Source organism: Centrocercus urophasianus, unplaced genomic scaffold (assembly GCF_019232065.1).
Source record: "Centrocercus urophasianus isolate 14NV4802_14NV808 unplaced genomic scaffold, USGS_Curo_1.0 seq_20, whole genome shotgun sequence".
NCBI lineage: Eukaryota > Metazoa > Chordata > Aves > Galliformes > Phasianidae > Centrocercus > Centrocercus urophasianus.
In genome coordinates this window covers 17,999,674-18,021,958 of record NW_024884756.1, presented here as the reverse complement: position 1 = coordinate 18,021,958, position 22,285 = coordinate 17,999,674, and the positions used below count along the sequence as shown (strand labels likewise).

At 46.4% G+C, this 22,285-nt stretch overlaps 1 protein-coding gene across 1 annotated transcript; it reads left to right on the top strand.

The window, feature by feature from the left end:
- The first annotated feature begins 8,953 nt into the window (after positions 1–8,953).
- SP5 (Sp5 transcription factor) lies at positions 8,954–10,349 on the top strand. Its single transcript, XM_042822590.1, has 2 exons — positions 8,954–9,004; positions 9,297–10,349. The coding sequence occupies exons 1-2, from the start codon at positions 8,954–8,956 to the stop codon at positions 10,347–10,349; spliced, it is 1,104 nt and encodes a 367-aa protein (XP_042678524.1).
- Positions 10,350–22,285: the final 11,936 nt, after the last annotated feature.

Below are 22,285 nucleotides of genomic sequence, written 5' to 3'. Positions count from 1 at the left end.
TTTTGCTTTCTCCTTCATGATATAAGATCATACTGGATGCTATGTAGAGAGGCTACTGGGAGCTAAACCTGAAAATAAATGTGAAAGTGATTCAGTGTAGCACAGAAGAAAATGTTTTTAACTAAAATGAAATGTGCTTTTATATTAGGGAGAGAGAGAAAAAAAAAGAGTGGCAATTACTCGAATTAAAGAATTTATACTACTCTCCAGTGTGTTGGTGTTTGTCAGCTCCTGTGTGCCTGTTGGGCTGTCCCCTCAATCACAAAGCCCTACCAATTTTGCTTTTATAGCAACTAATGGACATTCTTCTGTGGCACAAGTGTTGGTTGGGAGCTTGTGATCTTAAACAAAATCGCTGAGCCCTGTTTATGGGGCCCCGTTTGTAGCATTCAGCTGCCAGCTGTGTTGTTTGTGTTTGCTATAAGTCGTTAGAAATGGCCACCTTTGTTGAGCTTAGATCTTTGGCGTATTTTCTTCACTTTAGCTAGAAATTCCCACTGATTTTTACAGTGTATCTGCAAATTATGAAGAAAATAGGAGGCAGTGTGCAACAAGAACAGACACCTTGAAATCCGTTTGCAACAGAAAAATTAAAGAAGGTGAGCTTACTTGTCAATAGATCACTAGTAATGGAAATAATTTAAAAGAGCTGTCTCTGTTAGAAACTTGTTAGTAACTCGACGCAGTGTTTTCAGAAATAAATTCCAGTCACTGGTTCATTTATAGTTTACATTTTTTAAATGCTTTCTTTTAATTTGCAGATGGAAGTCCTGAGGATATAAATATTTCTTTGCTTTGATAATAAGAAAAGGACACTTGGTACTGGGAAGTGATGCTGGCAGTACAGTGCTGGCAGAAAGTACAGCAATACAAACTTTCAAAGGAAATGTAGTGTTTATAACACGTATTGATTCCTTTGCTTTAAAGGCTACTTTTTATTCTTTTAAGGAGTTTTTGACCCATAGATGACACTGTTGAGGACTATTAGTTGTTTCTTGGGAACGTTTGGTATTTTAAATACCTCTGCTTTTCCTCTCTTAAGCCACAGCATGCAGGAAACGCCACAATCACCCTGCTCTGGCAGGAAGAAGGAACTTAAGATGAAGGTGGCCGTGGCTTTTTCCTCTCCTGTCTTCTTTTGTGTCACAAAGAATTAGAGGCAATTCTTCATTGTCTCTGCCACGGTGCAGTGAAAAGGTGCCAGCTTCGCCGCTTCTCCCAACTGCTGCACAGACCCAAAGAGAGCACGTCATTTGTTATTTCTGAGAGGGCAGAGCCGTCGTGTCTTACCCTGCTGCTTCCAACAGGGTTCATCTCCATTGTATCCAAATCTGGATAGCATTTGGGTGAAGAATTTTAAGGGATGGACATAAGAGATTTTTGATGAAGGAGGAAAAAAATGGACTTAGGAACAACAAAGTAGAAAAATACAGTGTGAGAGGTTTAGAAGAAAAGAGAGGAAACCACCTGAGAGAAGAAGGGGGGAGTGGGGGAAAAAGGAGAGAAACATTAGTTTTAAGGAAGAGGCAACCCTGAGTGAATTTTAAGTTTTTAAGATGATCCCTATTATGGGCTATGATGAAGCCTCAAATCTTTTTGGAGAGCCTCTGGAGATGCATGTAATATTGTAGTAGAAAGCCACTTGGAGATGCTTTGGAAGCTTCTTGAGGAGACAAGTGGTATAGTTACTGTGAATCCAAATAACTGCTTTTAGAATGCAGAGGTACAAATGGAATGGTAATTGGAGTTCCATAACTAAAGACAAATAAAATGTATCAGATCTAAAACTCCTAGATGTTCTAAACACTCGCTTTTCAACAATAGAAAATCACCATGATATTAAAATTCAGTATCCTGGGATCTGATTCCGTTTCTGAAATCACAGAATATCTTCACTTTTTGATGATGCAAAGTAAAACTTTTTTTTTTTTCCTCTGGGCCTGCGACATTGCAAGGAATCAGGTTTTAAAGACAGTAAAACTAGTATATTTTATATTTTATAAACCTACAGTAGGGTTTAGAAATAATCTTTCCTGTCATAAATCACTTTGAGTTTACAGAAAATGCCAACATGAGAAGAACAGAAAGAAACATCCCTGAGATTTGATTTTCAAAAAGAGCAATTGTTCGGTATGCTACAAACTTTGTAGTTGGGACTCCAGAGAGATGGCCCGCTGGTAGGTGATAAAAATCTTAGACAGGTGAGAAATATGCTGTTTGTGAGCCTTCCTATGCAGAGGTTTGTTTTTTGAGAATGTTGATGTCTAAAAAACTTATTTTCATATTTTCTGGGGCTTCACTGTGTCACAAGAAATTCTTTGCTTCTTCAGACAAATTGCATAGGAGATGATGTATCTTTATATCTATACCATACATTTATGTTGTCACCTCCAAATTAAACTGATCAAGGAATATCAGATAAATACCAAGAGAACAAAATATGTAACTGATTTTTCAAGCTCCAGCCTGTAAAAACACGATTCACCCAACTGAATATTGCTTATTCTTTTTTTCTCCAGATATAAAGATCTCAGATGGTTATAGCCCAATTACAATTATCACATAATCTGTCTGCTTTGCTGGGCTGAATCTGGGTGCTTTCATTAAAATCACAGTGTTTGTGGTTTTGGTAAAATACTTAATCAGCAGCTGGAAAATCATGTTTAACAATAGCTCACATATAATCTAATGGGTAGCATGACAAATTTGTTCTTAGTGCCCTAGGAGTCTTCATTGAGCATTCTATATAGCATGCATAGCTGAAGATAACAGCAACACAACCTGGACTGAAAGTCAAGACATGCAGGAAGGCCACTGAACAAGGTACAGGCAGAAAACATTTTCTGTGTCCTAAATTGTTCTGAATGGCCAAGAATAGAAAGCACCACAAACAGTCCAGACTTCCATGATGCAAGCATGCATGTTATGTTATACTGGCCTGTAGGACTGGGAGGCAGCCAAATGCCAATCAGCAAGGAGCTGGAATGAATGTTTTCCCCAGTAGGGGAAAACACCCAGTATCCCCTAATCAGACTGACACGGAAATATGGTTGTCTGGTGGTCTCTTAGGAATTAGCAAGTACCTGAATTTTTCTGCTCAGTACACTCAGTGTTAGAATTACAGAGGCACACTATGCCCACCTAAAGGACATTTTGCCTTTATAAAGCAAAGGTGTGAGGCTCAATTCTTCAGTTTCCATCTGCTGCTCTACTGTCCACTAGTCTGGGTAGAAATATTTGTGGTGGGCATGTTGGCTTATCATTGCACTTGCACAGGCCGCATGCTTGTTATCTTCTCTCCTCAGCAGCTTCCTACAGAAAGATTGTTATCTGCTCATAATTTAAAGCTGCTGAGAGGATACAAGAGTCAAGAGAGACTGACTTGAAATTGGGGGTGAGGGTTGAGGAAAAAAGGGCAATGAGATGGAACGTTCTAACAATGTGGTCCCAAGTTAGATGCCTCTTCAGTAGTTTTAGGATGTGATGTAGGGGTTAAGATGTGTTGTCTCCTGTGGTTTCCTTTGGTAAGAGTGGAATAATAACACACTACTTCTTTATAGAAGAGGTGTGAAGATAAATGCTTTAAGACCATGTGCTCAGCACTGCAGTGACAAGTACAACAGATTGACTGCAGCTCCTCCCAAAACACGCACCTCACAGTTTGACAGCAGTTCTACTCAGGCCTGTCTCAAGGCTTTGCTCACTGATCCAGTTCCCATGTTTCCCCAGCTCCACAGCTGCTCCTGTCATTCAGACAAATCTCCTGAATTGGGCCTGTTGCTTTGATACCCCTCTCTGTTCCCACGGCACTGAACCCTACTCCTGGGTGACATTCCCTGTCCCTGGAAGGTTGGCTGGTGTATGTAGAGATGGCAAAAGGTGGTCTGTGAAAACTATCTGGACTGCTTGCTGGGAACAAGAAGAACAAGAAAGTGGAAATAAAGTTTCCACCCTTTGAATAGATAGATAGATGTAAGAATATGCCTGTGTAGAGACTTCTGAGTGAAATGTTATTTTAGCCAAAAAAGAACACCCTACAGAGATGAAAACGGCTTCAATCAATCATTCAGGGCAAACTGAGCTGCTCCATTCCGTTTGGTATTCTCATTACCCGTGACCCCAGCACCAGCATGTATGCAGCCATGCCCACTCCTAGTTCTCCTGGCAGATCTCAGCACTAGTACAGTGTGAGCTCTCAGGTTGCTTTTCTGCCTCACCACAAGTGACAGCCTTTTGCCTCTGTCTCCCTTGTGAAATGCTGTCTTGCACAGGAAAAGGAGATCAAACACATCCACCCTGTAACATACAAACAGAGCCAGGATCTGGCAAGTGAGGGGCTGCCGGAATACCTGCAGAGAGAAGATTCTGCTGCAGCCTAACAAGAAGGTCCTGGCCCCAGGCTGCTCCCTCCTGGCTTGTTGCATCTGAGCAGCGGTGCTGCTCCACTCTGTGCAGCTGCTTCCCATATCCTACATCCCTCTGCTACTGCTTTCTGGGTTTTGATGCTTAACTTCAAGCGGTGCAAGTAGCCTGTAAAGAACAGTGGAGCATATACCAAAGGAAAGAGCAAAGGTGACTGAATTGCGCTGTTTGTAGGTAAGAATGAGCAAATACTGATCAACTGAGGTGCCTCTGACTGGCAGAGCAATAGCAAACAGAGGAAGTGGTTTGTTTTAATAGACAATGTGATCAAAATCTCTGTGAGGGCTGTAAAATAGAGAGCAGCCACTGAAGTGATGACCATTGAGGCATATGGTATCTAAATTAACAGGGAGCGTAGCATCTCCCAGGAGGAGGTCATCAGGGTATCGCGAGGCTAGGGCAGAAGGCTCCTTTTGTCTCTTCTTACATTAAATTCCCGAGATAAGGTAACACTATACTCATATGGAAAACCAGATAAAACTGGAAACGCAATGGGTTTTTTTGAGTCTTTGACGCCAAGTTTAATGGATAAGGCTGTGCACATTGCTGGAACTCTTGTTATCCTTTCTGGGGAGGGTGGGAAGAACTACCTCTAATCCCTCTGTGTGATTTCTAAATCTTGATTTAAGAGGGATTTTGATTACTCTGTTCTCTTATAAACAATGTTTAACTTCTAGAATGCAAATGATCTTTTCCTTAATTTAGAGCCAAGTAAATGAGAACAGGCAGGAGAAATTCATAAATCAACTGATAACTATATCTCATTAAAGAGAATCATTGGCACTATGGAACAGCTTCTTTCTGAATCACTGCATGTGCCAAGTATTCTTAGCGTGAAAAATGTAGCAAAGCATGAGGCTGCCTCAGTTCTTATGGGCAGCAACTCCACTCACTGCTGTATGAATTCTGCTGTGGCACAACTCTGTAGTTGAGTGTATCACTACAGATACTTGGTTGTTTTGTTTGTTTGTTTGTTTGTTTGTTTCTCCAGCCTTTCTTATTTTAAGATGAAAAATGTGGGAAAATGGTCCTTTTTGGTTTCCTGTGGCCTCCTGAGAAGCGATCAGTGATGCTCAATAACAGATTTCTTCTGAATCCCATTATTTGGGTTTGGATCTCATGTGACAGAGCTGTGCCATTTGGACACTGGAGTCCCAGCACTGCAGCATCATAATCTCTTTCTCTCTCACATTTCCCAGCATTAAGAACTGGCTATTTTAGACTAAGGGATAGGTAATTTAGATTAAGAATGCATTTCCATTTTATAGCATTATCTGTCCTTGACCACAGTGCCTTCTCTCTTTCATATATTATACGTGATACTCTCTGTTCGGTAAAGCTAGAGTATGGGGCTTCCTGCACGTAGGATGAAAAACAGGGATATGAAATTTACTGAGGGAGAGAAGCCCGATAGAGTACCCTATTCTGCTTGCCCTCCATCTCACATGTTCTAGAAGAGTAAGGAATATGCTGCTATTTGTTAGGCTGGAGCTGGAGCCATGGCCATGCTGGTGGCCCTGCCTCTGAGAGGAATGCCCTTTTTCCTCTCCTTGTCCTGTGTTCTCAAAACAGCTGGCCAAGCAGTGCAGCCCTGGGTGAAAAGGGCTTACTGAAGAGTGATGTGAAATGTGACTCATGGCCAGTTTAGGATGATGGTTTGGCTTGGCATGACCAGCTAGTGGGACATGTCTCAGCTGGCACTCCCTGGTCACTGCTCCTTCACTTTGGGGTCCTGAGCTCTGGGCAGAGCTGGGATGGTTTGGTGAAGAGTTTCATGAGCAACAGCCTGGTAACGTCCGAGAGGAAGGCAAGGGGTTCCTCTTTCTAAACCCGGTGCTGCTGTGTGTGTGGCCACAGATGTTGTCTTGGAAAGATGGGATGGAAACTGGCCCTGCTGCATAGAATATAGCAAGAACATATTTGTGTTTGTATAGCAGGGTAGAAAGCGTAAGACAACTGCCATATACATTTGGAATCATTTTGCTGATACTAATTTATTTCTGTGTAAATTTTTGTTTGAATAGTTTGCATCATTTATGCACTTACCTGCACCAGTGAGGCATCAAGGTTTGAAGTGAAATAGAAGCAAACCATGCACCACATTTCTGAGAAGACCTTTTTGTCCATCCTCCAGGGCTGCTTTTGTATATTTTTCTGCCCAACTAAGGTGACAGTTCTTTCATCTTCATACCAAAGCTTTTCTAGATCTCCTTGGTACCCCTGGCCCACGTCAGCAACTGTGTGATGGGCCAGTGCCACCCAGAGCCAGAGCTCACCCAGTGCCTGCAGTGCTGGGGCCCCAGCAGATGCCAGCAGCCAGGCCAAAACCTGCTGGCTGCCGGCTGTGTGCCAGCTGTGCTGGGGCTTGCTGCCTGCTGGGAGCACACCACTGTCCTGAGGACCACTTCTGGCAGTGCTGGGAGTACTTTGAGGTTTGGTTTTTCCGCTGGATTCATCTCAAAAGCTCTCCCCATGTTGGTGAGCACTCACCCACGAGGTGTCAGTAGGCACAAGAAGCACTGCCTGCTTTTCACTAACATGTATGCATTGCTGGAATAAGCTACCTTACAAATTTAGAGTGTCTAGGGAGGGTCTCAAGGCTGTTTCCCTTGGCAGCACCTCCTTCCCAACACACCGTCAGTCCCACTCAGCTTTTTTTCCCACCTTTTATTTCTCCTCAGAGAGTCTGTTCAGAGCACTCGCACTTGGTGAGAAAAAGTACGGGTTTGTGGAGCACTCCTGTTCAGCAGCAGTCTTTGAAGAATTCGTTGTTTCAGAAGTGACTCCTGAAATGCTGAAAAACACTGCTCTTAGAAAATGTATTTTTGGCACCTAACTGTTGTGCAATGACATTACGAGCTCACGGAGTAACAGGTGCACTTTTGCAGTGCTGGATCAATCCACTGAGCCAAACCCAGGGCAGTGTGGCAGCCGTGCCATCACCCCAAGCGTGGGCTGAGCAGGGCTCCTCTGCACAGAGACAGGCAGTACAACGAATTACGAGACCCGGTTTTGAAGCAGTTCGCTGCTGGGCCTCCCGCCCGCCACGGCCGTCTTGTCGCAGCTCTCCCGCCGTGCCGGTGGCCCCTGGGCTTTACGCGGCTGCTGCGGGCGGGATGTGACACGGGGTCGGGTTCTGCTTCTCCCCGGTACTCCGCGCGGAGCCGTGGGAGAGGACTCGGCGCTTTAATCCCTTCAAAAGACAGCGGCCTAATTCAGCTCTACGACTCTTGGAAGTCTTTGAACGGACGGCGATTGTTTCCACGGGAAAGGCAGATAAGGATCTCTGTGCCAGCGTTTAAAGGGCCTGCGGCGGCGGTGTGAATGCAATCGCACCCAACGGCCGCGGGGAGGATCGAGTTACCCGGACTGACGGCTCCGCAGGGCCGCTGCCCGGCGCTGCCCCGGCCCCGGGGGAGTGCGCAGGGGCTCGGAGCTCCGCCCGCCCGCAGCCCGGGGCCGCCCGCAGCCAAAGGCGCTGCCGGGAGGGACTCTGCCTTCGTTTAAGGGAGCGCGGCGGTGGCGGTCGGCGCCCGCTGGGTGAGAGGAAACTTTTCCGCGCCTCTCCTCTGCCGTCTGCCGCTGCCTGCTTGCCCGTGCTCTTGCGGCTCCGGGCCCTCCTTCCCGGGCCCCGCCCGGCCCTCACCCGAAGTTCCCCAAAGGCTGCGAGCGGGGAACGCGCGGAGCTCGGTTGGGGCATCCCCCGAGGGCGGGAGACTGCGGGGGGAAGTTCCGCAGCCCGGACCTGGTAGACCCGCTCAGGTGGAGAGGCCGCACTGCGGTGTGATCTCGGGGGCGGCCGGAGGTAGATCTCGGGCGATAACAAAGCCACATTGTCACCTCGGGGCTGCGCCGCAACCCCTTAATTGCGGGGAAAAAAAACCAAAAAAAAACCAAAAAAAAACAAAAAAACAAAAAAACCCAAAACAAACAAACAAACAAACAAAAAAAAAAAAAACAGGAAAAAAAAAAGAAAAGAAAACCAGAAAAAAGCCCAACACGAGGAGGGAGGGGGGATCCGGTGTCTCGCGCATCCCGCGAGAGGGTCTCCAGGCGGTACGGGGTCCTTTGATCAAGAAAATCCAATTATTTGTGTATATACATTTCCCACATAGTGATTACTTCATTAATTGTCCCGCCTTTATCTCCTCCCTTCCCATCCCCCCTAATAATCAGTTCTTTTATCCCGACCAACAAACACACCATAGGAGCTTTGTGGATTCAAAGGATTTGCTTTCGCTTCTGAAAGAGCCGCTATTCTTTGATGATTGGGTAGCGGCAAACTTCAAAGCCATAAATCTTCCTTCTGACTGGCTGGCGGCCCAGCAAAGTCCTTATCAAATTCTTGGAGGTGATCCCGGCGCAGGCAGACGGGCCGCGGAGATCGGCGGCGCGGGGCGGGCCGGGCGCGGAGGCGAGGCCGGAGGGCAGCGCGGCGCAGCGCGGCGCAGCGCAGCGCAGCGCAGGCGGCCCGGCAGTCCCGCGGAGTATCCATGCCCCAACGGGGCGCCTCTCTCCGGGCGCAGTAGCCATGGCCGCGGTCGCCGTCCTCCGCAACGACTCGCTTCAGGCTTTCCTCCAGGTCAGTGCCAGCGCCCGAGGCACCTCCGCGCGGGCGGACGGGCGGGCGCCGGACGGGGCTCCTCGCCGAGACTTGGGCCGGGGCCGCCCGCCAGGAAGGGCTGCTCCAGGCGGGGCGCGGGCCGCACCGGGCGGGGCGAGGATGCCGCTCTCGGGAAGTTTCTCGGCGGCGCGGCGCGGGGCGCGGCGGGGGCTCTCCGGGACGGACGGGCGGGCGCGGAAAGTTTCGGTAGGGCGGGCGGCGGCGAGTAACGCGCTGTGCTTCCCTCCCCGCGCCCCGACCGCCGCCGCAGGACCGCACCCCCAGCGCCTCCCCGGACGTGGCCAAGCACTCGCCGCTGGCCCTGCTGGCCGCCACCTGCAGCCGCATCGGACAGCCGGGCGCCGCGCCCGCCGATTTCCTGCCGGTGCCCTACGAGCCGACGCTCGGATCTCCCTCCAGGATCTTCCACCCTTGGGGCGGCGAGATGCCCGCGCACTCCCCGGGGGGGCTGCCGCCGCCGCACCCCAGCCTGGGGCTGACCCCGCAGAAGAGCCACCTGCAGCCGTCCTTCGGGGGGGGGGACGAGGTGCCCCCCACGCCTCCCGCCGACCCCTCCTACCCCTACGAGTTCTCCCCCGTCAAGATGCTGCCCTCCTCCATGGCCGCGCTGCCGTCTGCCTGCCCCCCCGCCTACGTCCCGTACGCCGCCCAGGCCGCGCTGCCGCCCGGCTACTCCAACCTGCTGCCGCCCGCGCAGCCCTGCCGCCAGCTCTCTCCCAACCCGCCGCCCGAGGACCTGCCCTGGTGGAGCATCCCGCAAGCCGCCGCCCCTCCTGGCTGCGCCCACCGCTTCCCCGCCGCCGCCGCGCTGCCGCGGGGCCTGGTGCTGGGCCACTCGGACTTCGCGCAGTACCAGACACAGATCGCCGCCCTGCTGCAGACCAAGTCTCCCCTGGCGGCCACGGCCAGGAGGTGCCGCCGCTGCCGCTGCCCCAACTGCCAGGCGGCCGCCGGCAGCGCGCCGGAGGCGGAGCCGGGCAAGAAGAAGCAGCACGTCTGCCACATCCCGGGCTGCGGCAAGGTGTACGGCAAGACCTCGCACCTGAAGGCGCACCTGCGCTGGCACACGGGCGAGCGGCCCTTCGTCTGCAACTGGCTCTTCTGCGGGAAGAGCTTCACCCGCTCCGACGAGCTGCAGCGGCACCTGCGGACTCACACGGGCGAGAAGCGCTTCGTCTGCCCCGAGTGCGGGAAGCGTTTCATGCGCAGCGACCACCTGGCCAAGCACGTCAAGACGCACCAGAACAAGAAGCTGAAGGCGGCGGCCGACGCCGTCAAGCGGGAGGACGGCCGCGACCTGTGACCGCCGCGGGCGCCCGGCGGGGCGGCTCCGGGACTCGCACCGCGCACTGCGAGCGGGAGCCCGGCCGGGGGAGCCCGGGGCTGCGGGGAAGGACGTTCGCAGGGCCCCGCGGCCGCTGCCCCGGGATGGGCGCCGCTCCTAAGGCCGTCGGGGCGGAAGCGGGGCAGCCCGCGGCCGCGCTCGGCGCTTTCAGGGGAAAAGACTGACGTTCCGTGTACAGGTTATTTAACGGCTCTGTTTAATACAAATGTTTCCTCCCTCGTCCCTGCTCCGCGCGGGGCCCCAGCATGTTTCTGTACAGCGACCCGCGATTGCAGCGTGAAAATAAATACGTTAACACTGGGGTCAGTAGGGAGGTCCCGCCGAGTCGGCGTCCTTTGATCGCCCCAGGCCCCTGCCCCGCCCCGAGGCCGCCGCCTTCCACCCACCGGGGAGCGCCGGGCGGGCGGGGCGGTGGGGGCTGCTCGCGGTGGGCGCCTTCCGCAGTCCCGGCCTCTCCCAGCCCGCGGCGGCCCCTCGGGCTCTGTTCAGTTAACGACGGTTGGACCGCGAGTGCGGAAGGGGACCGCGCCGTCCGGTCCGGACCTCAGCACCGGGCGGGAACGGCCGTCGGAGGAGCGCGGGCCGCGTCGCTCATCCCCTGCCTGGCTGTGGCTGAGGCGCGACACGGCGCACCTGTCTGCAGAGCGCAGGATGTGAGGGCACAAGGCTTGCTTTCCTCCCGGCGTGCGCCCCAAACTGTGTTTCGAGTTACTTTTTGTGGGCAGCCACAGCCTTTGGGGACTCCTGTGTGCCGTCAGGCATCACGTGAGTTCAGGCATAAAGCTGTGAGAAAATATGAGGCTTTTTACTGTAGCAAGTTCTCTACTTTTCTAACTGAAAATGGGGTGAAACAAACCAAGAGGATCCTACTTCATGTTGCTTTTTAAGATAGCAACTGTGTTATTTCATCCCCAGGCCAGCTGTGCTCCCCGCATGCCAACAGGCCGGAGCCCACAGTGCCCGGCTGCAGAGCTGGGTCTGCACAGCAGCAGGCTGGGCAGCACTGGTGGTGACGGGGCACGCAGGACAAGTGTGTCTGTGGGGGTGCTGGGACTGGGAGGGAGATGTGCTCTCAGGGAATGAGATGAGACGATACCACTAGAACACTCACCTCTGAAATAATGAGAAGTTAATTGATAGTTTCTATGGTACAGCTATTTGACAATATCGCAGTGGTAATCATTATGAATTCATTTCTGTCACCATGTTGTTAGGGTCAAATTATTGAATTAAGACCTGATTTGTTATGTTCTTTACTACTGCAGAACCTTCTATGACCTGTCCTGCCACAGCAAACCCTGTGAGAAACACTTCTGGGTTGCTGGTTGGCATTCAGTGCCCAGCATTTGGTCCCCAGAAGCATGCTGTGGGATAGTGAGGTGCCTTTGGTATTATGGAGTGAGTGACGGCAGGGGAGGCAGTGACAGATGGGCCCGGTTCAGGAGTCCTTACTCCTGAAAGTCATTGAGACAACAGCACATCCCGTTTACAACTGTCTCTTAAATATGTCATCAGGAAAAAAACATAATGCTCCTGCTTTTCAGAATGTTTCCTGGCATGCAGAGACAGCCTCCTTCATTGCTTTGAGATTTAGTTACAGAAGGAATGTAATGTTGCAGAATTCGAGGCTGCTGTAGAAAAGGGCCTCTTTCAGTAAGCAGTCTTTCAGTTCTGTACACAGATCAGATGTGCCTCAAATGGACAGTAATGGGAGAGCTTCTGTTTGTAGCTGGGGAGGAATGGTGGTATCCCAGAGTGCAAAAGATCCTCTTACAGAATGGGATAATGGCTCAAAGGCGGCCATGGTATAGCAGCCTTTCTCTGCTACGCTAAGTACCCAGACCAAGGCAAAGTATTAATGTAAGGTGGAGCAGCGTGTTGGCTGCCTTCTGGCACAAGTTTAGCCTGAATAGGGAATGGGGAGCAGCACTGGGACAGCAGATAAAATAGCCTGAAAATCACATCTAAGCTGGGCCATTATGGAAACCTGTTTCCAGTGAGATGAGGAGCTGAGGTACGCCTACCCAGCGATCTGTGCTGACAGGTCTGGCCAGAATCTCTGGGGCTCTAACTCACTCCTCACAACAGGACTGGTACCAACGCGCCAACACTTCCACTGCTCGCTCGGTTGCTGCAGGCTCACACTTCAGGCATTAAGCGGGAAATTACCACCTGGGCAGTGCCAGCATCATGCTTGGAGGTGGGGGAGGTGCTTGATTTTCTGTATAGACATGTGTTAATATTGTACCCTCGCACCTTGTATAGTGTCCACATGATAGATATATTTACAGCATGAGATTGCATAGGTTGAAAATGTGTGCAACCAAAACGAGTTCAGTGCCTGTTAGAAGAGATGCATTTCATTGAAAATCTATGATGTCAAATGCTAATTCAAATCTTAATCTCCAAGTTAAAAAAAAAAAAGATAAAAAAAACAGCAACAACAAACATATACTAAAATCCCACAAAATTATGGAAAAGTAGAAAAGTAGGCATCCATGGCACAAGGTAAGTGAAAGTAGCAGTTTGAATTTAATGAAATGTTATGTCAGTACAGCTTTTAAACTGTTCATTGGAGACAGAGGGCAAATCTGCCAGAGCTGTTTCATATTCGTCTCTAAATAGCTAAATCATATGATCACTTTTCAATTGAAATCGTTCAACTTTTATAGTAATATGGCATTTAAATCTACATGACCTTTCTGATGTGTGGATAGAGCATTACAAAAATATATTGCTTACATCTCAGGAATGTATTTCTAGTTGGCAAATTGCACTCTATAATAAAATTAACTTTTAATTTTGCATTCACAAAATACGTTTTACACTTTTAGCTGTTTCCAATCAACTAGAACAGCTGTTCATTTTATCAAATTAAATGATTAATATTCTTCTTTATCACACAGTTTGAGTACATATGCTGCTCAAGGTCAATTCAGTCCTGAATTTTAAATCTTAATGTCATTGGTAGAATAGACACATCAAATAAACTAATTCATCTCAGAGTTAATTGAAATTAATTAAACTTTACTCAAAAAAAGAAGCTGTAATACAACTTAAGAACTTAAGATTGGGCACGTTTGCTGTGTTAAGAAGTGGCCTTTGTACTCTGACAAACTTTTAAGCTGACAATATTAACAGAACTTTGCTCTCCAACCATTATTTTTTAATATATTGTTGTCCGGTTGTTTTTAATTAAGGGCAAAATCACATGAGCCTAATCTGGGGCTTCATCTCAACCAAGTTGCCATGTTGGTTTGAATCAGACTGTCACCTGAGTGGGGGCTGCAGAATTCACCTTCCGGTCCGCACTGACTGGATCCTCACTGCAATAGTGCAACAAGAGTATAAAACTGTATTTCATGGAACAAGATAAAAATAGAGGAGTTCCTCAACTACTACTGTGGGATGATAAACATAGCTGTCAAGGGTTTTCTTTCTAGGTACATCAGAAGATGAAAGAAAATGTGTTGTTCATAAGGTAAGTGAAAAGGACAGAACATGGGGTCAGAGTGATGCTTTTGTTTCAGGAAAGGTAAAGGATTTTCTTTTAAATATTTTGGTGCTAAAATGTGCTTTTATAATATCAGAAAACCATCAACTCTGGCTGAAATGGTAATCCTTGCTCCACTGATTACATACTGAGAAATCTGCTTTAGTAAGAAATGGGAAATTTTGCTTGAAATCGGTATGAGAACAGAGGCCAGTGGGGCTAAGCTACCTTAGGCAATTTTTAACATTGTTCTGGGTAGATCCTGTCTCATAAGTGCCCCTATTTCTGTGTCTGGACACCACACCACACAGCTCCATTTATTTCTTATTGTAAGTTTCTGTCTCCACTCACTGTTGCTATGATGCATTTGTATATTTCTGCTGGATCCCAAAGTCATGTGCTAGCGTTTCTTTCAACCTACAGTGTGAAACATGCTCTCCCTAGAAACTCACAGTGGGATACTTCTTTTCATACTAAATCATAGGTGTATTTTTATCTTTTTTTTTTTTTTAAACGTTAAATTATTTGCAGATTTTGAGAGATTGTATGAAGTTTTACAGTAACTACAATGTAACTATTTCAGTTTGTAAATTTGCACTTATCTCTAAAATTAATAGTAAATACTGAAGAAGCAGGGGATATAAAATGAAGATGTTGAGACTTTTATATCAGACAAAATGTACGTGTTGCTACTGCTCAGTGATATTGCAAGTGCGTTGGTAGACATCTCAAGTTGCTTGGTGGGGTAAATCCCTCTCTCTGTTCAGGTGGTTACAGGACATTTTTAGGCACTTCTTAATCAGCCTTGTTACATTTTGTAGATCTTGTCAGCCTATCCCAGCACTGAGTGGGGATAAACATAAGAATAACGCCGAGTTTGTTATCAGATCTTACCACTTTCAGTTTCTCTGATTATTTCCTACGTCTTATGAGATTCTTTTGAATTCCCTGATAGAGATGTGTGCCCCACCAGTCTGGTATATGATGGAGTCACTTTGTAGATTTTCCTCGCAAGCTTATTAAAAATACTTACACAAAAGAATCACCTTGCAGGTACCTTCAGTAGCCTTGCATGTAAGCTGCACGGAGGACCAGGATGTGTCAGACAATCAGCCAGGCTCCCAGTCCTCAGGTAAGTGTCACAGGTGTCAGAAGGATCCAAAGCCCTGCACTGGTGGGCTGAATGATTTTGATCACAGCAAATCACTAGCAGAGTTGTGTATAATTCAGAAGGTACTTTTTAAAAAGATTATTGCTTTTCTTTCTTGTTAATATTCTCTCCCAACTGATTTCAAGTCATACAGGGTGTGTTCATTTATGGGTAACAAAAACTGAGTTCTGTCCTTGTTACTGTGACAATTCAGAGGGAGATTATGGATAGTGAAATCTGGCCTTTGACCTGGAGGTCACTGTTTTTGATTCTCACCTCTTAATTTTGTTGTGGAAGACATTCACTGAAGCACACATTGAATCCCAGCACATCCCTGACCCAGCTGGCTGTCACACCTCTGCTCAGTCCTGCCGGTCACAGCAGCCCAGCCAACTGTTTGGGCCCCATGTGCTCACTGTGCACACAGGTATGTGGTAAGGATCCAACTTCCCTGCAGATCGCTGTGCAGGGAATCCCATGCTGCCAAGCACTGGAGTTCGTGGCCAGGTGCTCCAAATATTCAGTGAGTTTGTACTGATACATGACCTGAGTCAGCACTCACAAACAGTCCAAGCACACCCTTTGGTAGTGCAGAGGCCTTCTACAGTGTTGCAGAGATTAAGATTTCTCCATCAGAAGCAGTAAAGCTCAAACTTCCTTTGACATAATTGAACTGCCAAAGAAATCATAATAATCTGTTTTATGATAGCTGTTCCCATTCAGCTCTGTCTAAAGTAGGAGCAGTTTACCTGTGTAACAATATATGCTAAAAGCCATAGTGTGCATCACTAGAGCAACCCTTCTCCTTTACCTTTTCTTCCCCTCCTCTAGACTAAAAGAGAAGCTGTGCCAGCAGCAGTGCTGCCTTGCCTGTACAGCTGCATTTACAGTCTTCTGCAGATGTCACAGCCACAGAATCATGAAAAAACACATTATATGTATTTTGTTGTGTTTTTTCCCCATCCGTGATTGGCATAATAGTGCATGCAGCATCATGTGGCCAAACTCTGGCCTGCTCCATCCTCAAGTGAGCACAGATTCATTACCATTTGGATTTAGTTGTTCTCTCTAGCCTAATAAAATACACAGTCTGTCTGAAGGTAGGAATTTCCCTACCCTCCACCTAGCTCACCTCAATCCCCCTTCTCTAGGGCAGCACTGGCTGCTTTTGCCTGCCACTGATGCCCATACTGAGCAAGTAACTCACTTTAGGCAATATCATAATTTGTCCTTCCTGCTAACCTATCCCACAACAAACAGCAAACTTTCTTCACATTAGAAATATATTATTGCTAGAGAATCACAGATTTTTGCCATGACAGTGACAGAGATGTCCTAAGTGAGCATGATGTGACCACAGAATTTAGTATGGAAAGAAGGATGAACCACAAGGAGAAAGATAATGTTCAAATATGCTAAACTGAGATAATATTCATAAGTAAAATATTTCCACTTACAAATATCTACATCACCAACTTCATCAGAAGCAACAGTGTGTGCCTATGATTTTGTGCTTTCAGAAGGTAGATTCCTATTATCTGAATGTCCCTGTCCTTGTAGCAGTACTGGGCTGTTTAAAAAAATACCAGTATTAACCTCTACCCTACTCAAAGACATTTTTCATTTTCCTTTTTAACATGAGCCAGCCATCAGAGAGCACACTTGCAAAACAGGCTCTAATTACAAAGCTGGCTAAAAGAAATTTTATTAGACCAGAGCCGATATCTTCACTTGGGGTCATATCCCACATGCTTCATTCAGGATCAGATGGTGTGCCTGTGATCTCCACATGCAGATCTCTCGTCTGTATAGAAAGGAGATATCAGTCACGCTGCCACATTCTCCCTTGTTTTAGACAGCTCTCCATAAGTCTAAGATGCACGTGTGAAGAAGAGAGAGGAAAATGCACATGGTTCCCTCATCAAAGATTATCCAGGAAAGATAACAAAGTGAGAATGTCAGGTATTCTCAGCTACTGCACATTAATCCCAAAGGAGTGTGCAAATGGCTTCCTTTTTCCCACTTGCATCAAAATTATTTGCCTTCTAGAATGACCAGGAGCAGCAGTAGTGCTTTGCTTTTGCTGATCCCTGCAAAGAGCAGTCAAATGCATGACAGCTGCTTACTGAGCATGTTACAAAACATTGCATGTTCACTTCTGCAGCCAAATGTAGGAGGTCCATTCTTCCCAGCATTACACGATCCTGCAGTAGTGTGGCTCCGCTGGCTTCATCTTGTTCATTTTCTCTGAAAGAACTGAAAGAAATAGTTTTAAGCAGGCAAAGATTATACTTTTTTATTTTCCAAAATATTAACCAAATCTTCTTATATGCCTACATGAGACCCCAGGCTATGTCTGAGCTTCTTAATAAAATGCTTGAATAAATTGTGTGACAGAACTGGCAAGCTGCTTACAGAGTGCAAGCATGTAGGGTGTGTTCAGTTCTAAAACAGTTAAATTAGAGAAAACGAACAGAACTGTGAGCAATCTTGTTAAGGGAAGTAGGTTCTCTGCAATACTGTTTAAAACTGGCCAGAGCCACCAGCTAATCCATGTAAACACTGGATCTGAAACTGCTACATCTGTGCCATCTTGAATATACAAAAGGTGACAGAACAAGGAGGTGGATTTTTTTTTTTTTTTTTTTTTTTTTTAAACAGGGCCTTATAAAAATCTTAGCTGAAAGAAGAAAAAAAAGCTTCATGGATCTGAAGGTCATTTAATCTATTCATTAGGAGGGTGAACGGAAGACAAAGCAGCTGGGGAGCCTTTCTTTTGCTTGAGCTGCATCTTGTACTGCATGCTGAGTCAGGTGAGGGAAATAGGAAGAACCCTTTGCTTATGCTCACGAATATCAACATTAAGAAAGAGTCCCATTTCCTTCCTTAGCTCCCTGAATACAGAGAGGAGACACAAGATCCAAGACTTTTTGGAAATGTTTAGTTGATTCACTCCCCGCAGCTTCTTCACACAGCTCACAAGAGTTTGTAGCACAGCCCCCAGCCCCTCTATATGGTGTTGCTGCCTTCAGCTGCTGCACTGCCTTTGCAGGATTGTGCTCTCCTCTGCCCTGCCAAAAAATCTTTGTGTGCAAGTACATTATTTCAAAACACTTTGCATAAAAGAAGAAGAAAATTTCATAAGCTAAGCACAATAATTGCAGTGTGTTGAAATGTGGAAGTCACTTCGTAGTTTTGCTATTCAATTATTTTTCTCACTGGAACTATAGTATTAATCATCTATAGAAATGCTAAATATTAAACAACCAGTAAAACAGAATAGCATGTTACATTAAAATCATTCTTTATAAAGTGCTTAAGTACATTAGAACTCATTTCCCTTTTTATTACATGCATTAATTCCTGCTAGACTTAAAACAGGTGTAAGATATCAGCTGTAACACTCAGATTTGGATTCTGATCTACTCATTAGAACCTCTGCCACTCTGTGTGTTCAAGAAAGAGGAAGGAGGAGGACAAGTTTGGGCCTGTTCTAATAAGCTGCAGCAATTAGATGGTTTGAATACTCAGAATGATGTATTAGAATTATGTAATTATTTGGTTTGTTCGGTTGCTTTTTAATACACTTGAGAACCAGCTCCTAATTAAGATACACACACTATCAAAGATGCAAAACTTAGATGTTGATAAAAACAATTAGAATGATGATGCAGGCTTAGATTCCCTGTGGTTTTTATACAGATCACCGAGATAGAGCTGGGTATGGGCACACGGAGTTTCCCTTCTCTGCACAAGTTCCTACAGTGACATGAGCCACCCTGGAGCAGGTGAGATGCTCTGGGCATGGTTGTTTTCTAAAAAAAATCCCTTAGCTGGCTGGGCGCTCTGACAAAAGGGGCTTTAATTTTCAAGGGATTTGCTGCAGTTGCCCACTGTCACTGGGTGAGGGACTGCATTTCCAAAAGCACGGCTCCTTCTGGAGAGCAATAGTCTGGGGACTCAGCGCATCTCCTCTGGCCTCCATGGCCAAGCTATTAAATCACATCACAGTCCATGCTATTTTCTACCTATGGAGCATATGCCAATTATGTGTTAATTATTTGTTCTTTCAATGTAAAAAAAAAAATTTCCATCCTGTTTAAAATGTAAAAGAGGAAAGCACAGCATACAGCGAAGCACATTTTATGAAACAGAATAAGATAAATGATCCAACCAAGATTTCCTCCAATTATAGGCATGCCTCACCCCTTTAAAACTAATAGACTATGTAATGCACCATCCTTAATATGTCCTGAATGTATTGCTCTTGATCTCAAAAGCAGTAAGAGCAGTCTCTCTCTCATGAAATCTCACTACAGAAATGACTGAGTTCCTACCATCTCAATGCCACATGAAAAACCCTAATCAAAGCAACCAAACCTCTTGACTTGCTGCTGATTCCACAGCACTTTTTTATGGAGTGGTATCACTTTTATCTATCATCATTTATTCAGAAAGGTAAATCAAAAGGATAAAATAGTCTCATCTGATTTTTTGCCTGCAGGAGATGTCCTTCTCTTTGGTTAAGCCGTGAAGTTTTACAGTCAGGAGCAAACTAAGTGGCCATCCTACTCTCTGTTCTGCTTTTCTGTGTATAAAAGTTTCCTATACACCAGTTACAATCCAGTATCAGAATTTTGAAAAAGAAAAGATTTGTCTGTATCAGATAGGCTGACAAAAAGAAGCACTTATTTTTCAAAAGATACAACAATTCTTTTAAATTGCCAATCAACACCAATCGTCTATTAATCCTAACCTAGTACTGTGAATGTAACACTAAGGCTTGTTAGTGTGAGATGCATCTAGGGCTACAGTAATGATCTCTAATACCAAGGATTTTAAAATTTTGAGTTCCAAAAATCCTAACGTGTAAAATCACACTCTTCTCGCATTTTTGCACAATCCAATATACTTTCATTTAAGATAAGTCATTAGGAAATCATTTTAAACTAAACTGCCATAAGCAACAGCTCAGCTGAAGAGGTTCACAGAAAGGAACTAAGCCCTAAGACCCACCCAAAGACAGGTGGCACATTGACTTCACAGCTAATCCCCATTAGCTTTTGTGGCCTGTGGCAACGGAGGAGTACAATTAAGCTCCTAGTGGTTAGGTTCTTATTAACCACTCCACCACTAGGATACAGCTTCTGAGTCTCCTAAGCAGGACTCTGACCCATACCCCTAGGGGCAGGGTGTTTTACCCACTCCACAGAATCCTCTCAGGTATTATTACTAATGCTATCCCAGTAGTACTTGTTTAAGATAGTTTAAGTCATGCCGTTTTTTTGGGGTTTTTTTTTTTTTTTTGGGGGGTGGGGGGAGAGAAGGGAAAGAGCTATAGAAGTGCAGGTTCCTTTGGCAGCCAGGAACTGTGGTGCATCAAATGGTTTTCTCAGGGAAAATGGTGAACATAATGGAGGTACGTTGGTATCATGAGCTAGACCAAAGCCTGTTGGATCTAGGAGTCCACTTAGCAGCAACAGATGCTTAAAAAAAGAGGATTAAAAGCAAGGCATATAAAAAGCATTCCTTCCTCTTGGCATAGCTACTCTGCTCTGGGGAACTGTGCTTCAGGAGCTTCCTGAGCTGGAATTGGGTGGAGCTTGTTGTGTTTAATAGTCGTGGGCATGCTGATCCTTCATGGATTTGTCTCATCCTGTTACGAATGCCCTTATGCTTTTTGGGTTCACAGCAAATTTTTGGTAGTTATTTGTACAGCTGGGTGATGCCCTCTTGGACAGGTTTGTATCTATTTCAGTTCTTACTGGGTGCCCCTTAACACTGGGGAAGAGTGCACAATGATGCTTTGCCCCTTCTCCAGGCCCTTCGCAGCTGCATGAGCTTACCACATGTCTCCAGAAACAGCAGCTCCCCTTCAACCCCACACCCTGCCCTATGGCTCCTTGTCTGGTGCTGCCACAGAGCATCAGGCTCAACCAGCTCTCAGCCCAGCAGCAGACCCTTACACACCCCAGCACCTCTGTGGTGTCACCACAGCCCATTGCGTGGCAGACACGGTATGAAGCTTTTTTGCTGTTACTAGGAAACTTTGGAGTTAAAGTAGTTAATTATATGGGTTTACAGCTTTCAGAATCTTTTTATATGCTTGTATAACATGAAGGGTGATTTAATTTAAAAGGATAAAATGTGATTTGACAGGCAGATAGTCCTGACTTTTATCTTGTCCCTTTATTACAACACACAAAAAGATGAGAATGGCTGAGATGTTAATGTTGGACAGAGACAGCCCTTCTGATTCTTCATTTCTCTCAGTATAGAGTTCCTAGCACATTTTTATGATTCCATTTATATATACACACATCCAGTGCAATGTGTAAGACATGGTGAGCTTCCTGTGCACTTCAGTTGAAGGGTTTCTGTCACAAGAAACGTATCTCAGCATTCAGAATCTGGAATCAGCTACTGGAAACAGCTAAACCAATTGCTGCTCTCTTATCTCAGTCCCCCCTTCTGCCTGAGCAGCTCATTCCTGCTTGTGAGCTGCTACAGACTCGCAGGCCTTGGAGAGCTGAGGAAGCCTGGGTGGTGTGAGGTGCAGAGCAGGGGAGCAGGCAGAAAGCAGGGCTAACACCAGGCTGGGCGCTTGCTCATGCTGCTGGAGGTGCCTCTTGCAGGGGAGGCTTTGTAGCACGTGGAGCAACCCACAGGCAGAGGGACAGACATCACACTGTGCTCCGCACAGCACAGTGACATTTCTCATTTGTTGTCAGAAGATTAAGTAGGAACGCATCTGGGATGTTAGTGAGATAGTCTGAGTTTCAGCCTCTTCCTCAGTTGGTAGTTCTGGTATTCATTCTTACCTGTCTGTTTTCCTGCCTGACACTTTATTCCACTGAATGATGCATACTGTTGAAGAAATTTGCTTCTCTGGACCTCCTCCTGCTCCTAATTAAGCCAATGGAAAAACTTTCTCTGACTTTTAAAGGAGCAGGGTCTGGTCCTTCCCTGAAATTCCAACATAAAACACTGCACTTCCCTGACAGCTGTATGCCTTCTGTGAGGGAAGGCCAGAGCCCAGCAGCTAAAATATGGCTTGCTTGGGCTGCTTCAAAGTGAGAGAGCGATCAGGCAAAGCACTTACAAATGCCAGTGTTGGGAAGGAGAACAGAAAGACATGGGGCTGCTGCTTTCAGGGATGCACAGCTACCGCATGTTGAGGGATTTTACTTTCCTTACTTTACTTTTCCTTACTTTACTTGCTTTTCCTTGAGTTTCTGTTCTGTTTGCTAC

Excerpts from the sequence above, each read along its gene's own strand:
- SP5 (XM_042822590.1), top strand. The coding sequence starts at position 8,954 with ATGGCCGCGGTCGCCGTCCTCCGCAACGACTCGCTTCAGGCTTTCCTC. Across the intron at positions 9,005-9,296 it reads CGCTTCAGGCTTTCCTCCAG|GACCGCACCCCCAGCGCCTC; the intron begins GTCAGTGCCAGC and ends CCGCCGCCGCAG.